Genomic DNA, 18,339 nt, shown 5'->3' with positions numbered 1-18,339 from the left:
GCTTTGGGAACTATTCCACAGCTGGGATTGGAAACTCCATTTCCCAAAAACCCAGGAGGAAGAGATGGTTGGGCACCAGCTTCAGCTACTGATGAGTAAATTCAGCAGGCTAAAATGTAATCCTAAGAAAAGCTAAAGTTTGAACCTGTCCAAGTCAAAAAGGGGCGGGTAGCTGCCATCTTAACTCTGTGCCTGGCATGAGGGAAAGCAGGGACTGAAAATCACAGTACTGGTGGGGACCAGCTTCTTTCCATCCAGGCCAGATTGCAGCTCTAGCATAAGCCCCAGCCCCACCTCTAGCAGGGAGGAAGCTGGGGGAACCTGCACCCCTCTCCAGGAAATTACTGGACAAGCTGCAGAGGCCAGTGATTATCCTACTTTGTCAGCACAAGCCACCCCAGGAGCTACTCTGTGGCTGGAATTTGAAGCTCCATTTCCCAAAAAGAGGGGAGGAAAAGATGGTTGGCCATTGATTTCAGCTACTGATTAGTAAATTCAGATGGTGAAAGTATAACCCTAAGAACAGCTAAAGTTTGAGCCTGTCCAGGTTGGAAAGAAGCCAGTGGCCATAATTTTTACTCCATCCTCAGCATGAAGGGAAGCCCAGCTGGCCAAAAATCACAGTGATGGCAGGAACTGGTTTCTTTCACCCAAATCAGACTGCAGTCCTAGCCTAGGCTTCAGCCCAACCACTGGCAGGGAGGAAATGGGCAAGCCCTGCTCCAGCCTATCCAGGTAACTGCAGGTACATTTGACTGGCACAGACTGAATAATTGAAAGTCTACCAGGCAACTGCAGTCATCTTGGACCTGCAGTACATAGATTGCTGCCTACACCTGCAGCTCCATCCCCACCCCAGGCAGGGGAAGAAGGGGCATGAAGCTTCATTAGTCTCTCTGGGCAACTACAGTCTAGGCCTCACAACTTGGATTATTCCACACAGCTGTGACTCTGTCCCTCCCCCCTGGCAAAGGAGAAAGTTGGGAGAAGCTTCATGGGTCCCTGAGGCAACGAGGGCTGCTTGAGCCTCCATAGCTTACAACACCAACTACATGCTTGGCTCCTACTGCACAACCAGCAAAGGAGAAAGGGCAGGAAGCCCTAAACTAAAGAGAAAAACTGCACCCAGAATAAATACATCTAGTAAGCCAGATGGCAAGACACGAACAAAAAATTACAGTCCACACCAAGAACAGGAAGATATGGCCCAGTTAAAGGAATAAGATAAGCCTCCAGAGGACATAAAGAAGTTGAGACAACTAATCATAGATATTCAAACAAATCTCCTTAATAAATTCAATGAGATGGCTAAAGAGATTAAGGATATTAGGAAGACATTGAATGAGCACAAAGAAGAATTTGAAAGCATACATAGAAAAATAGCAGATCTTATGGGAATGAAATGCACAATAAATGAAAATTTTAAAACATTGGTATCATATAATAGCAAATTTGAAGAGGCAGAAGACAGGACTGGTGAGCTTGAAGAAATGGCCACTGAAAGCAAACATACGAAAGAACAGAAGAAAAGAAGGGGAAAAAATGAACACGGTCTCAGGGAACTAAACGACAGCAAAAGACATGCAAATGTACATGCAATAGGTGTTCCAGAAGGAGAAGAGAAGTAAAAAGGGGCAGAAGGAATATTTGAAGACATAATGGTAGAAAATTTCCCATCCTTATTGAAGGCCATAGATATCCATGTCCAAGAAGCACAACATACTCTCATCCAAAAAAATCCTAATAGACCAACTCCGAGACACATACTAATAAGAATGTCAAATGCCAAAGACAAAGAGAGAATTCTGAAAACAGCAAGTGAAAAGCAATGCATAACATAGAAGGGATACCCAATAAGATTAAGTGCTGATTCTCACCAGAATCCAAGCCGTGCAGGCCAAGACAATTTGTAGTTCCCTGGGGTGACTGATGAAGCTTCATACCCCTTCCTCCCTTGGGGGTGGAGCTGTAGGTGTGGGCTGAGATAGTACTGTCCATTCTTCCCTTTTTAGGGATGATGATGAAACTACAAGTACCCAACAAACTAGTCCATGCAGGCCCAAAGCACCTATCATTGCCCAGAGAGGCTGAGGAGACACAACTCTCCTCCTATCCTATAAGGTGGCAGGCATGGAGCTACAGATGTCTGAGTATCCAGTCTGTGTGGGCTAAAATTGCCTGCAGTTGACCAGAGAGGCTGAGGAAACACCGCCCCCCCCCCCATCCTATGGGAGGGGTGGGACAGAATCAAACACACACAACAAAAAAGTCCATGTAGGTCAAAAACACCTGAAGTTGCCCAGAGAGGCTGGGGAAACACCAGTGCCTTCCTATCCTATTGGGGCAATCAGTGGTAGATCCCAGGTGCTCAACAAACAAGTCAATGTTGGCTGAAAGCACCTGCAGTTGTCCAGAGAGGCTGGGGAAATACTGACCCCATCTTGTCCTATTGGACGTGAAGGTGGAGCCATGGATGCCCAGCAGTCCAGTTTGTGCAGGCCAAAAGCACCTGCAGGTGCCCAGAGAGGCTGAGGAAACACCAAAACCCTCCTATCCCATGGGGGGCATGGAATAAAAGACTCTTAACAAACCAGTCCATGTGGGGCAAATGCACTTGCAGTTGCCCAGAGAGGCCAAGGAAACACAGGTCCCCTCATATCCTATTGGGGGATGGGGATGGAGTCCCAGGTGTCCAACTATCCAGTCTTTGCTGGCTGAAATTTCCCAGAGAGCTGGTGAATGTCCCCCCCAGCTTCCTCCCCGCTGGAGGAAGGGCTGGAGCCTAGGCTAGGACTACAAACCAATTTGAGGAGAAAGAAGCCAGTCCCTACCATCACTGTGATTTTCAATCAGTCCTGCTTCCCCTCAAGTCAGGGACAGAGTTAAAACAGCAGCTACTGGCCACTTTCTGACTTGGACAGGTTCAAACTTTAGCTGTTCTTAGGATTGTACTTTAGCCAGCCACATTTACTGATCAGTGGCTAAAATTGGTGCCCGACCATCTCTTCCTCCCCCATTTTTGGGAAATGGAGCTTCCAACCCCAACCACAGAATAGCTCCCAAGGTGGCTTGCACTACCAGTGAAGGATGGGCACCAGCCTCTGTAGTATGGAGTGCTCTACTCAGAAATCTTCACTGCAGATGGGCAGTCACCTCCTTCCATTCTTTCAAGGATGTTGCAGAATGCTCTTTTGTCTCCTGGACCCCCCAAACAGGTGCTTTATATAGCTTTGGGTGATTACTAACTGCCCTGTAGGATGAGCTGACCCTTGGAGCGCCATACTCTGCCACCATCTTGCCTGTCCCAATTCCCAAAATCTTACTTTTTAATGGTCTGCATTAATCTAGTTTACCTTGAACTCATATTGCTATGTTACAATTTCTTTAATAAAAAAATGGGTGAGCACTTAGAAAGAGAAGCAGCAATCCAGAGGAGCATGTCTGAACACAAATAAAAAATATTTTCATTTCTGAAAAGACTTCTGATAGATCAACAGATCCTATGAACAGAGTGACTGGAAGAAGACAAACTTCCACTGGCCATTCACAGAAGACACCAGCCACTGGGAAGGTGGAAGGCTATATTGATGAAATTCATGGGCTCTGATCTAACATACCCTGAGTTCAAGTCCTCAAATTGCTCACCAGCTTTGTGAACTTAGGTGTGGCATTTAACCTTCTGAAGTTTTCTTATCTAAAATTGGAAATCACTAGAGTAACCTGCCCTTTTCTAGAATCTCTCAAAATGAGGACTATTTCCCTACTCTGAAATACATGGTATGTTGAATCTTTCTTTTTTTAAAATTTCTCTTCCCTTTTCCTCCCACCCCTCTCCCCCAGTTGTCTGTCTTCTGTGTCCATTCACTGTGTCTTCTTCTGTGACTGCTTCTATCCTTATCAGTGGCACTGGGAATCTGTGTTTCTTTTTGTTGCATTATCTTGTTGTGTCAGGTCTTTGTGTGTGTGGTGCCATTCTCGGGCAGGCTACACTTCCTTTCGCACTGGGTGGCTCTCTTATGGAGCACACTCCTTGCACGTGGGGCTCCCCTATGCGGGGAACACCCCTGCATGGCAGGCACTCCTTGCATGCATCAGCACTGCGCATGGGCCAGCTCCACATGGGTCAAGGAGGCCCAGGGTTTGAACCGTGGATCTCCCATGTGGTAGGTGGATGCCCTATCCATTGGGCCAAGTTCGCTTCTTCATTGAATCATTTTAATAGTTTTGCAATGAAAATTCCAGGTATAGAAGGAAACCAATCATATGGAACCCAATCATATAGATTTTCATGCCCTTTATTCCCTGTTAAATACAATGCCAAGCAATTTCCAATATTATCTATATTGCTCCTGCCCACTGCCTGCAGGAGGGATTCCTCAACTGTTCAAGTGATCCTGGTCCCTAGAACTGGCACCAGTCACCTGGCTAAGGGGAGCCACAGGAGAAAGTGATGTGTAACTTAGAACCAGGCCTTTCAAACATGGTTCGCCAACCCCTAAAGGGGGCACTGGATAGACTTGTAGAGAAATTATGGGGCCATGGTGACATTTCATCAAAGCAATAATTTCTCACTTCAGACAGTAAGAGTCAGTTTTATTTATATATCTTTTAATAAAAGTATAAAAAGCACGTAAGCATAATTTATAAAGAATGATTTGTAGATATTACAAGTTTGCTTCATCACTGCAGTGATGCAGATTATCTGTGGAAAAGGAAAGTTCAGAGCCTGATCAACCTTGCTGTATTAGTGTTCTAGGGCTGCTGTAACAAATGACCATAAACAGGGAGGCTTCACACAATGATTTTCTCACAGTTCTGGAGGCTAGAAGTCTGAAATCAAGGTGTTTGGCAGGGCCATGCACTCTCTAAAGGCTCTAAGAAGAATGCTTCCCTGCCTCTTCCTAGCTCCTGCTGTCTCCCAGCAATCCTTGGCATAGAGCCACATCATTCCAATCTCTGCCTCTTGTCTTTACAGAGCCCTTTCCTCCATGTATATCTATGCATATCTCTCCTCTTTGTTTAAAGACAGCAGTTGGGAAGCAGACTTGGCTCAGTGGTTAGGGCGTCCACCTACCACATGGGAGGTCTGCTTCAAACCCTGGGGCTCCTTGACCTGTGTGGAGCTGGCCCACGCGCAGTGCTGATGCACACAGGAGTGCCCTGCCACGCAGGGGTGTCCCCTGTGTAGGGGAGCCCCACGTGCAAGGAGTGTGCCCCGTAAGGAGAGCCGCCCAGCGTGAAAGTCATTGCAGCCTGCCCAGGAATGGCACTGCACACGCGGAGAGCTGACACAACAAGATGGTGCAAAAAAAATAAAAAATAAAAAAATAAATAAAGACAGCAGTCATTGGATTTAGGACCCACCCTAATCCAGTATGATCTCATCTTAACTAATTACATCTACAAAGAGTCCATTTCCAAATAAGGTCACATTCCGATTATCCAGGTGGACATGAGTTTGGGGGAGGACACTATTCAATCCACTACAGTCGCATAAGAATAATAAATAACAGTGAATATATGTTAATCTCATAATTCTCCATAATTCATAGAAAAAATATTTACATGACAGTGGGGTGGGGTGTATCATCTAGAAGATTATTCTGAGATTTTTCTCTAAAATAGCCTTGCATGATTATGATGAATGAGCATGAAATAAGATCATTCATGTAGAATAATTAGCACTTTCCTAATGTATTTTAAGTGTTCAAAAATATTGTTTATTCTGGCCCTACAACAGGTATTTGGTTACAAAAGAACCAAGTGCATCTTAGTCCATAGGACACTATACCTTTAAGTAGGAAAGCTGTCCAAGGGAGACTCTTATATGGAAGACAGAAGTTCTTAACAAAATTGCATTTTGTCAAGCAACTCAGTCTTCAGGAGCCACACACAGGTCTTTTAGCAGAAAAGATATTCACTCAAGTTTCTCTTTGGAAGTTTGTTCAATGGAGAGAAAAGGAGTTTTGTACTTATAAAGAAATAGGCTCAAATCCCAAATCTTAAGAGCTCCTTAATCTTATGCTAGATAATTAACCTCTCTGCTTTAGTTCTTATCTTGGGTAAATGAGGATAACAACACTTTTCTCATAGGGTTACTTGAAGATTAAATGAGATTATAGATGTCAAGTTCATAGAAAAGCCTCTTGCATTGAATATACTCTCACTGTTCCAATATATATTGAGTGTATAGTGGACATAATTTGTTTTCATACACCTGAGTATCCACTCACTGTGCTTCTTTTGGTAACATCCCCACAACTTTTGCAAAGGAAACCACACTCATCCACTTTCAATCCATGTGGTTCAGACCTTATCTACAGTATTGGTTCAGCAGTGGATATGTGACCTAATAAGAGTCCATAAGTCTCAATTTGAAGACTCCAGTTATAACTCTCAAAAGCAGCATGCAAATTGAATTATGTACCCCAATTTAGACATGTTCTTCATCTTAATCCATATTTCCGTGGGTGTGAACCCAATGTGAATAGGACCTCTCAAAAGTGTTATTTTTAATTAAAGTACGGGCCAACTGACTGAGGGAGGGTCTTAATCTGGATTACTGGAAGTTTTATAGAGAGTCAGAAGCCAAAAGAGAAAGAAAAGAACATTGCCATTGCCATGAGGCAGGGATTCAAGCAAAGGAACCCTAAAGATTGCAGCAAACTAGTACTAGAATGTTACCAACCCTGGAAGGAAGCAAGCCTTATAGCCTCTGAAACCATGAAACAATAACCTCCCATTGTTTAAGCCAACTCAATTTGTGGTGTTTGTCATAGCATCCTGGAAAATGAAGACACTGCTAGTGTTTGCTCTTTCTGCAGGTGTTGAAAAGAGAACAGGCTACGATTGAAGTAACATAAATCCACCTTATCATCATGAAGGGAGTGCCTGATCTAAAATGGAGTCCTTATAGAAGAAAGCAGAATGAGAGGGTGATAACTGAGTCCTGAATACATCACAAAAACACCCAAAGCCAGCTGAGCCTAAATCCATCCCTGTTAAAGTCCTCTTTTCTCTTCCATTTGCTTGCTTGTTTATTTAACCAGTTTAAGTTTGGTTTGAGTTGTTTTCTTTTAATTACAAACACAAATTCCATTACTAATACAACTTACTGACCAGGAGAATATGAGGAACATAAAGCCTTTGGAGAAGATGGTCCTGGAAGCATGTAATTCCTGTGATAAATTCTAGAAGAATGTTCTGGGAGCACAAAGGAGAAAACACCTAATTCTACCTGCACACACATCAAAACTCTCCCCTATTCTTGTTCAGAAAGGAAATGAATGGGTCCCTGGAACTAGGATCCACCTCAAAAACTTAAATCTGAAAGTAAACGGAAAGAAAATAAGCTAAAAATGCAAAATTTCCTTTGTACACTCTATGTGAACTTTATTTGTGTAGTTGGTTCATGACCGTGGTATATTACTGTCTTTGCTCCAAGATGATGATTTGCACTTGTCCAGCCTTGCTCTTTAGTGCTTAGAGTGACAGTGATAATTCTGCCCTAGGGACTCTCGTTTGTATTTTATCAGTCTCCTAGTGTCTTTGGGGACTTTCACTTTAGACTGGAACATAATGTTACACTTGCTGCCCTGCTCCATCCCCAATGTCCCATCGGATGTATGGGTCTTCTTATTTTGATTGTCCTGTCATTTGGCCATTCAGTATGTGATCTGATGAGAAAAGAGTTTACTTTGTGGCAGATTGGCCTTTGAATGTCACAACATTGGGGAGATGTTAGTTCATCTCAGGCCAGACAGAACAAAACCATTTAGACTAGTTTTGACTGCAGACAATATTATAATATCTTGTTCACACACTCATCTCTGGGTGATGTCAAATCCATGACTCTCAGAATCTAGAAGTTCTTGTAGTGCAGGAAACAATGGGTTACTTCTTCAAAGATTTAGTATCACCAGTGTGTCTAATCTACCTTTTTCAAATATAGCTGATTTTGCCTGAGATATTGTCTCCTTTAATGGATCTTATCTCAACTCATCAGCTGAGTTGATTCAGGTTACTTCACAGTTAGGGATGTAGAATGTGCAAAGGATTTCTCTTTGGAAGATTTGGTCATAACTGTACATTCAAATCACATGCATAAGCAGTGCATCTTTGTTTCCTTTTCTTTATAATATGCTAACAATCCCAACATAGTCAGTTGAGCTAAAGCAAAATGATGAATAAACCCTTTGTAATTCTAAAGACTCGTATTCATATAATTTGCTTAGCAGAAATAAGTATCATAAAGTGGCCACAAGAGACTTGAAATGATGCTTCCAGGGTTTTTCAAGTCAAGAATAATCCTGATAAATAACTTGAAAAAATTAAATTATTTAAACATTGTTTTATGAGTTGCTGAGTGTCAGAGTTTTGCTATGCATATTTACAATTCTTTTAGAAAGGAGCAGAGCATGCTACATAAAATATCATTCAAAGAACTTTTGTAAAATGATAAAATATTACAGATCAAATATGTGGTGCAAAATCAAGACAGGCTGGTTATAGGTTGGAATATACTCAAAAGATGTGGGGAGGCCATAAAAATTTTTCAAAAGTGGAATTTCATAAACACACGTAATAAGGATAAGGAAAAGATAAGTTGTTCCTACCCTATACATATTGTCAATGACCCAAGGCCAAAGGAACTGCTTCCTGAGGGCGCAGACAGTAGCTAAAGAAAAATATTACTTCTAGAGTAAAAAAAAGACAGAAAATAGGAGAAACATTTTCAGTCTCCCTTGAGTTTTGTTAATTTATAGTTTATTGATATTTAATGAGGCCTTGACACTATGCCACATACAATATAAGTGCCTCACATGACTGAAATAATTTTTCCTCACCATAGCCCTATGATGTGGTGTTATGATTGAGTTCTGTCCCCTGAAAAGATATGTTGAGGTCCTAGTCCCAAGTACTTCAGAATGTGACCCTATTTGGAAACAGGATCTTTGCAGATGGGAATAGGCAAGTAAAAATGAACTCATAGTGGAGTAAGGTGGGCTCTTTACCCAGTATGACTGGTGTCCTCATAAAAAGAGGAAATTTGGACACAGACAGTGAGTGAGAGATTGGAGAATGCCATGAGACAACTGAGGCAGGGAACACCATGGATTGCTAGCCAGCCACTACCAGAAGCTAGGAAAGAGGCAAGGAATAGATTCTTCCCTATAGACATCCACAAACTGGAATATAAATGTTAAAAAAGTCAGGCCACTGGGAATCTTGAATGAGTTCTAGTTCTAACACTGCCATTAATTAGCAGCTGTGTGACCCAGAACAAGGTATTTTTTACCTCTCTCTGCCCCAGTTTTCACAAATGTAAAATAACTGTGATTCAACCAAATGACCTCTGAAATAAGTGAGGCTTCCAATCTCAGCGTGAAAGAGACCCAGATATTCCTGGACATATCTGGTCCTCTGGGGCAATCACAAGAAGGAGGAGTCTACTGGGAAAGAGCTTAGAGTCCAGATCCAGGTCCAGTAAAACAGTGGGTGGCCACATACAAGTCCATTTCCTAGAAGTTACAGGGTTTGCTGAGAAAAGACAGTATTCCAGAGGAAAGAGAGGAGCAAAGCCTCTGTCATCGGAGAGGAGAGGCAATTGTACCTTCTATGGCCTGGTACTCAGATGGGCAGGGACAAGTGGAAGATTTAATCAAAACTTTGAAGTAACTATTTCATCTGGCCCTATAAAATACTGCAGGGAAGTCAACACTGTTTTGGGGTCCCTCTAACCCTAGAAGCAGGCCAAATGGAGCACAGGCTTTGGAGTACCATGAGAAATGGATTGAGTTTTAACATGACTCCTACCTGTGTGGCTTTGGGCTAGGAACTTAATAGGTCTGAACTTCAGTTTCTTCATCTGTCAAATGAAAATTATAATTTTTCTTTCTTAAAGTTTATTGAGATCATTAAATTTAATAATGCCTGTAGAACATTCACATGGCGCCTGGTGAACAGCAACGATTCAATGCATATTAGCCTTACCGTTTCCACAACTGATTGAGGTTGTCATTGGAGTCGCACTCCAGGGGAGAAAGCCATAACATGCCTCGTGATTTCATCACAGGCCACTTGGTGGAAGAGTAATAGGAGTTGCAGGGACTTTAGAAGCAGTCAGAAAGCCATCCTTACGAAGTGAGATAACCAAGTTAATGGTCAGGCTAGGCTGAAACAGGCACATCCTGGGAAATTGTGTCACTGTTGTTCTTGTCAGAAAAGTGGCAGCCCCTGGCAGGAAGATCTTTGATCCTTGGGGAAGTGGCATAACGGCAGTTTCCCTCATGAGTAGCCCCACTCTTGAGCACATGCACAGTACTTTCTGGGAACTGGAGGGCATATTTGGAGGATATTTTCAAAGAGCCAGATTAGTAAATCAAGGCTACAAGCTCAAAATTTGGGGGATCTTGGAAAACCTGAGTTCATTTAATGAATCAAAATGTATCAGGAACTCTTCCAGGCAGTAAAAAAACACTCTTGGAAAGATGGACAGAGTCTCTGCTTTCACAAAGCTTGCATTCTAGGACTGACAAAAGTACTCAAGAGATTTTCATTTAGTGATGTCTGTGAAAATATAAAATGTCTTGGCAAATATGAAGGGGAGTAAAGGGGTAGTTGAGAAGGGCCTTGCTGAGCAGATGACATTAAGAGTTAAGATTTGAATGTGGAGATGGAACTACTCTTATGAAGATCTGGGGTGAGGCTGGGCCAGACCAAGAGAGCATGAAGTATGGAGCCTCTGGGAGACAAGGTCAGCATGGCTGAAGCAAACGGCTAGTAGAAAAATTTGAAATGAGGTGGGGAAAGTAGGGAGATACCAGTCACAAAGTGCCTTGCAGACCACACATGCAAAACTGTCACTGAAAGAAAAAATCCCTAAAATAAAAAGCAGAAACCAAAATATACTACGGTGATGTAGTGTTAACAGAGTAATGGAGTTAATTATCAAAGAGGAGCTATATCAACACTTTCAGCATATTTTAATATCCAATGCAACTTTGGGTTGTGAAGTTGCGTGAACTCTGACCTTTGACTGGCGGGCTGTGGAGGAGGAAAAAAGAGGTAGCAGACTCTCATTAGATTATGTTCTTGGGTATTGTCTTACCCACTTCTTATTACCACAAAGGTGTTTTTTTCAAACCTGATTCTAACAGAAACTAGTGCATGTCATGGAATGACTCTGGACCTGGAGCCAGAAGACCTGGGGCCAAGTTCAAGTTCATAATTGTACTGTGCCTAGTGAAAGACTTGGGCGATCCAATCTTCTCATTGAGATCACAGACTTGTCTTTAAATTTAAAGAAATTGTTGGGAAGTAGATTTGGCTCAGCTGATAGAGCGTCCACCTATTATGTGGGAGGTCCAGCATTCAAACCCAGGGCTTCTGACCTGTGTGGTGAGCTGGCCCACAGGCAGTGCTGATGCACACAAGGAGTACTGTGCCACGCAGGGGTGCCCCCCATGTAGGGAAGCCCCACACGCAAGGAGTGCACCCCACAAGGAAAGCCGCCCCACACAAAAAAAGCACAGCCTTCCCAGGAGTGGCGCCGCACACATGGAGAGCTGACGCAGCAAGATGACGCAACAAAAAGAGACACAGATTCCCGGTGCTGCTGACAGAGATTGCAAGTGGACACAGAAGAATACACAGTGAAGGGACACAGAGAGCAGACAGTGGGGGGTGGGGGGGGTGGGGGGGTGGTAGGGGTAGGGGAGGTGGGGCAAAGGGGAGAGAAATTTAAAAAAAATAAAAATAAAGAAATTGTTTACACATAGAGCAATTGTGAGAATTAGATAAGAGAATATTTTGGAAAGTACTTTGAACATTGTACAGCATCACCCAAATATTTCTTATCAGTGTTAAGATTATTCGGCATTTCTTGTTAAATTTCTTGTCATTGTCATTTTCAAGTAAAACCACGAGAGGGCAGAGTTTCACATAGATTGTTTAACACAACCAAAAGGTGGAAAAAAAACCCCACATTTTTCCTACTAAGCAGCATGGAAGGCATAGAACAAAAAATAAAGATGGCTTTCAACAAAGAAAATTTGATAATTAGAACAGTGCTTGTTCCCCTAATTGTCATTCAACAGACTTAAATAGATAGGGAGAGGGAAGAAAGATAAATAGAATTTATTAAATATCTATTTATGATGTCTGTACAGCTTAATGATTATCCTATATTAATCCCAAAACAGGCCTAGGAAGAAGGCCCATTTTTCTAATGAAGAAACTGAGACATAAATAGATATAATAACATTATGTCAAAATCACACAGATTGAATGCAATGTCTGTTTCTTTCCACTCTATTATGCTATGGAAATAATACAGTAAAAAATGGTGTCTATATATTGAATCATATATTACAGAACTGGTTACAATTACTAGTGCTCCACATACACTTTAAATAATATATTTAGTTTTCTGAGTCTCCCAAATGAATTTAAGGAAAACTCAATTTATTTTCTCTTTCTTAGAATATCTAGATGTTTCTGAGCAATGTTGGTAAGTGTAGTATTGAGATGATCAGCCATGGAGGAATAAAAAGTCCAGCTTGATTTAGGGAAAAAGAATGTCTTGAACAGAGGCAATAACCTAGACCTTTAAAAAGTTATTGAGCCACCAAGCATTCTTTTTTCATTTTGTAGACCTAAATATACAAATCTGCTTTGCTTGGGAAGGGCAGAAGGGCTATCAAGATATTCAAAAAGGAAAGAGGGAAGGCAAATGGCAGTTACTGTCTTTAGGGGAGGTGCCATGCTTTGTTTTTTGGTGTAGTACGGTATCTAGCACAGTGCCTGGAGTAGAGGAAGAACAGTGATGAATACGCTTGTGTTGCACCCTGTCCACTGGTAGACACTTTGCAAAGAAAAAAAAGAGTTAGCTGAGCCCTGACCCTCAAGAATTTGCAATCCAATGCCAAGCTTGAAATGTAGATATGCCTTCTAGGACAGGGGCCTTAACCTCCTTAGCCTCATAGCCTTCATTTCTAACACGATGGCCAAGACTTAAATGTTTGGTATATTCTATCATGATGAATGTCAGAACTAAGGAAATAAATTGGAAACCAGGCTCAGGGTGAGAAGTGGAAAACATACCAAGTTCACGAGAGTCTTCAGTGCCCAGTGTTCCAGAGCACCCCTTTCCAATCCCTCTTCCCCAGAAGAGCCCACTTCTTCATTCTCTCACACTTCTGCCTTGTAATCATCTCCTAATTTTGACACAGGTTTAGGAAGAGGATTAAGGAGGTTTGCACTGTTAGAAATCTTAACAGCGTTTCCAACCAGAAAGGCAGAAGTTTTGTGTTGGGAAAAGAAGGGAGGGCAGGAAGACTCATACCCTCAGCAATTACTTAATGCATCTGGATTGCATCTACTTATTGTATCTGGATTGAAGTGATAAAATGAGATAAAGTGTTTTTTTTTTTAAAGTGCTTAAATGTGTATTCCTTGCCTTATTCCTGGAAGAAGACTTTACTTGTACTTTGTAAAGTCTCAAGAGCTTGTATTTTTTTTCCCCAAGTGCCTTTAGTTCATTTTCTCTTGTTGTTTCTGCCAAGCTCTATCCACCCCAAGGAATGCCTTGCCCACCCCATCTACCTAAAAGAATCATACTAAGTCCCACTGAAACACCTTCTCCTCAGAAAATTTCCTCTGCCCTCCTTTCTCCTTCCTAAATTGATTTATGTTTCCATTGCTTATGACACTAATTTATATTATTTAATACATTATTAAACTATGGTATATTGCATATGCGTCTCACACTGTCCTTATGTTTTGAGATCTTTGAAGAAAAGACCATATGTCCTTTGTAGCTTTGTAACTCTAGTACTTAAAATATTGCTTAGCACTTAAGAGGTGTTCGATATATGTTGCCTGAATTAGAATAAATGGAATTGTTGAATTGAAGTACATTATATTTTAGATGTTATTTTAACAACGTTTGGTCTTCTCTTCTTCCAGTTTGAAAATACAGTTTCTCTAAAAGGAAAATTGTTAAACACGGCTATTTTCGTGGAGTCTTCCATTTGCAGGGACAAGGAAAACTTTGATTTTCAGCATGCCCCTCCTCCTCAATATCCCCAGAGGAATAAAAAGTTTCCTATATTCTATGGAAAGTCCAATAACAGTTTTCAGTAAATACTTTATTTCTAATCAAAACTTTCTTTTCTGAACATTTGCCCTCACATTATTCATCTACTCACCCAAGAAATTATTTGGGAACCCCAAGGTCTCTTTGTTCCTCCCTGCATTTATTTTATGGTATCAAAGGTTAAAACCTAGATTGCAATCTTAGGAGGAAATTAATTCACTGATTAAAAAATGCACTTTAAGCAATACACATTTAAATAAGTGACAAGCACAGGGCCATGTATTTGATTTTTTTTTAAGACCCTTTCTTCTACTTAAAATTGTAAGCAGCTGCAATTCTTCTACCCTCTAGCCTGGAGAAACATAGCATGAATTACTAATAAGGTAGCACCAATCTGCACTGCAGTGACCACTTTCAGAACAAAAGGGTAAGAACTGAAACTGAAGTTTTGAGTTAGGTAAAGCAGTATTTTTTACCAGTTGCTTGAAGCATTTTTGGACCTTGACTCTACTTGAAAAAAAATATGCAATATTCTATTATCCTTCAGCTGAAGGCATTTGGACCCAAAGATTCCACTTTCAAACAAAGAAATGCTCATTTCTAGACTACCTCCAACCCTCAACAAAAATTTCCTCAGGGAAGCGGACTTGGCCCAGTGGTTAGGGCATCTGTCTACCACATGGGAGGTCCACAGTTCAAACTCCGGGTCTCCTTGACCTGTGTGGAGCTGGCCCAAGCGCAGTGCTGATGTGCGCAAGGAGTGCCATGCCATGCAGGGGTGTCCCCCACGTAGGGGAGCCTCACAGACAAGCAGTGCGCCCCGTAAGGAGAGCTGCCCAGGGCAAAAGAAAGTTCAGACTGTCCAAGAATGGCACTGCACACATGGAGAGCTGACACAAGATGACGCAACAAAAAGAAACAGATTCCCGTGCCGCTGACAACAACAGAAGTGGACAAAGAAGAATACGCAGCAAATGGACACAGAGAACAGACAACTGGGGGGTGGGGAGGGAAGAGGAGAGAAATAAAGAAAAACAAAGACCTTATATTTAAAAAAAAAATTTCCTCAGCCTCTTCATTGGAACCCAGGAGCACATTAATTTATGAAATCTAAGAAAGGTTTAATTTCTCTATTATTGACCCTTCACCTAATAGTTTTACTAAAATCTGTATGAGAAAGAAGCTAGAATAAAAACGGTCCAAGAATAGAGAAGCTCTTTTTTTAAAAAAGGATTTCTAAAGACTAACGTCTTGATTGTGTGTCACCCTTTGGAACAGCAAGGCTGAGGGAAATCCCCCTGCCCTGGGTGCATTCCCTCCCATCCTTGCCCCAGTGTTCTACTCCCTTTCCAGGGAAAGCTTTAAATAAGCAGCAATCAGTTGATTTTCCAAAATAGAAGGAAAGTGAGAAGAAGCTAGGGCGGGCAGAAGAGGAAGTTATTAAGAAGTCAAAGGGGGGTCTAAATGATGAGAGGAGAGTGCAAATTTACTATATATGAAAATTTTGTTTTTCTTTCCTCACCTTTGGGTCCTGGTGAAATTGTGTGTGTGGCACAGACTTCAGAGGTAGGACGACTATCGATGTCCAGGCCCAGACTCTGAAATTGCAGAAGAAATAGCACCAGAAGGATGAACTGGTTTCTTCTAAGTAGGGCTCCAAAGCCATCCATTGCTGTGGTTCCTCAAAAGGGGCCACTTAGAAGTGCCAAATAAACAGCTTTATTTTAAATAAAACTTTCTGCTTTGGGGGAAAGAAAGTGAAGTGCCTGGATCACAAATTCCAGAGACGGTTGCAAAGACAAGAAGGAAGCATATCCTTGGTTGTTTATTTTCTCAGTGTTCCAAATGGACTGTACATTGTCCAGACTGTTTATTTTCAAGTGACAACAGTTTATTGTAAATTATCTTAGCACTAAACACTCAAGTGCGCAGGTCAGTGGAACCATCCCCAAGAGCAGAGGATAGCGCTGCTTTATGCTCAGTGCCTGAACTAACAATTTAATACTTTATATTGCATTTGAATGTGGGGTTCCAGAAAGATTGTGAACCAAAGATTTCACACATTACCTACCTATTATGTAAACTTATGTATGACTTTGAGCTTTTTCACAAGGACATATTAATTCCCTATTTGTGGCAACAAAACACTCTAAAGCTCCCTTTACTCTCCATAACCTCATTTCCTTCTCTTGTTATGAAGAATCGCTTGGGATTAAATGCAAAAGAAAAGAACACCAGTTTTTCTGCAAAGGAATTTGACAGTATATATATCAAGAATATTAAAAATGTTTATAGTCTTTGACCTAGTAATTATCCTTCTGGCACATTATCTTCAGGAAACGTTATGAAATGTGGACACAGCTTTATTTGAAAAAACATGGCAAAAGGGGTGGGGGGAATCAACTGCATAAGGATATGCTAATGGTTGGGAAATTATGGTTAATACAACCATAAAAGAGAGTATGGGGAAGCAGATGTGGCTCAAGCAATTGGGCTCCCATCTACCATATAGGGGGTCCAGGGTTTGATGCCCAGGGCTCCTGGTGAAGTCAAGCTGGCCTGTGTGGCAAGCTGGCCCATGTGGAGTGCTGGCCTGTACAGAGTACTGCCCCATGCAGGAGTGCTACCCTGTGCATGCGTGCTGGCCCATGTGGAAAGCTGGTGCAGCAAGATGATGCAACAAAAAGAGACACAGGGGAGAGATAATAAGAGATGCAATAGATCAGGGAGCTGAGGTGGCGCAGGAGAATGATTGCCTCTTTCCCACTCCGGAAGGTCCCAAGATCCGTTTCCAGTTCCTGGAGCTGCCTAATGAAAATACAAGCAGACACAGAAGAACACAGAGTGGATGGATGCAGAAAGCAGACAATGGGGGGAATAAACAAAAATAAACAAATCTTTAAAAAAAGAGAGAAAGTATGATATGACAATTTTCTTTAAGGTGGTGTTTGCAGCAAGTTTGTGTTTTTTTAAAAGGGGACAAGAAAAAGCTTGTGGTGTTGTTTCTTAAAAAGTATTAAATGTATACAGGGAAATCCACTAGTAACAGTTTAAAGGAAATAATAGTCCTTAGAATTTTTCCTTGGGACATACTTTCCTGCTCTTCCCAACCTCTTCTTTTCTTACTCAACAATGCACATAAATATCTTTCTTTATCAATGAATAGACTATTACACCAACATTTAAATTGCTGCATAGTATTCTTTATGATATATATATAAACATGATTTACTCAATCAATGTTGTATTGTTAGGAATTTGTAAATTTCTAGCATTTGTTAATATAAATAATACTATGGTGAACATCTCTAAAGCTTGGTCTGTGTGCCCATTTTTTTTAACCTTTGAAGAAGACAAACATGTATGGTTTGGCTACTCACTGAATGTTGAGAGCAACAGATAAAGAGATAACTTTAAAAATCACTCATATATTGGAAGGATATTGTGCTCGTACCTCTCAAATCCTTAGTCTTCAGCTTGATTTGTCTGATTTGGTTTAGAAATTCTTGTTCCCTTTCTTCTTCTTGGAGAAATATGGGGAACTTATAAGTAGGTGCGTATTCAAAGAAGTGGACTTTCACAGACCAGAAAGAGTTGGTCTACTTAAATCCAGGATTTACCAAGTAACATGATCATAATAATTACTCTACAGCTTCAGTCTGGATGATTGGAAAAAACACTATTGCCATTAAGAAAAACTAGTTAAGGAAATAACTAGTTAAAGGGGAAAATAATGAGCTTGAGTTGTTAGGAATATAACAAGATGCATATTACAAGTAGGCAGTTTGGAATGCAGGCCTGATTTTAGGGGGAAAAACAGAATATGAGATATCAATATATGAGTCATTGGCATGGAGATTATGGTTGAAAGTAGAATGCTGAGTGAGAAGAGAAGTTCAAGAATATAAATGTCAGGAGAGCTGGTATTCAGCGCCCAGAAGGAGAATGAATGACCAGCAAACAAACCAGAGAAGTATCAAAATGCAATGGAAAACAAAGGACATGAAAGTTTAAATATATCATTAGTGCCAACTAATACATGGAAGAATAAGCTGAAAGCTGAGAACAAGCCATGGGATGTAGGAGCCAATAACTTATAAATGGAAGATGAAATCTTATTATAGAAGAGATCATTCAGTGGAGAGAATACAAAAAAAAAAGAGGAAAGGAGTGGAAAAAGCCACAGACAGGACCCTAAAATAAATTATGACCATTGGGAGGTCATTATTAAATAATAATAA

The 18,339-nt window shown here is 41.1% G+C and overlaps 1 protein-coding gene across 1 annotated transcript in view; it reads right to left on the bottom strand.

The window, feature by feature from the left end:
• Nucleotides 1-15,888, bottom strand: part of COLEC10 (collectin subfamily member 10) — a 43,025-nt gene extending 27,137 nt beyond the window's left edge. The window contains exon 1 of the mRNA XM_004480727.5: nt 15,621-15,888. Within this exon, the coding sequence (XP_004480784.2) occupies nt 15,621-15,768 (148 nt within the window). The 5' untranslated portion in view covers nt 15,769-15,888. The remainder of the gene's footprint in view (nt 1-15,620) is intronic.
• Between the last annotated feature and the right edge of the window lie 2,451 nt (nt 15,889-18,339).

Source organism: Dasypus novemcinctus, chromosome 14, assembly GCF_030445035.2.
Source record: "Dasypus novemcinctus isolate mDasNov1 chromosome 14, mDasNov1.1.hap2, whole genome shotgun sequence".
Classification (NCBI taxonomy): Eukaryota; Metazoa; Chordata; class Mammalia; order Cingulata; family Dasypodidae; genus Dasypus; species Dasypus novemcinctus.
The sequence above is the reverse complement of the archived record's forward strand: the minus strand, read 5'-3'. Positions and strand labels throughout refer to the sequence as shown.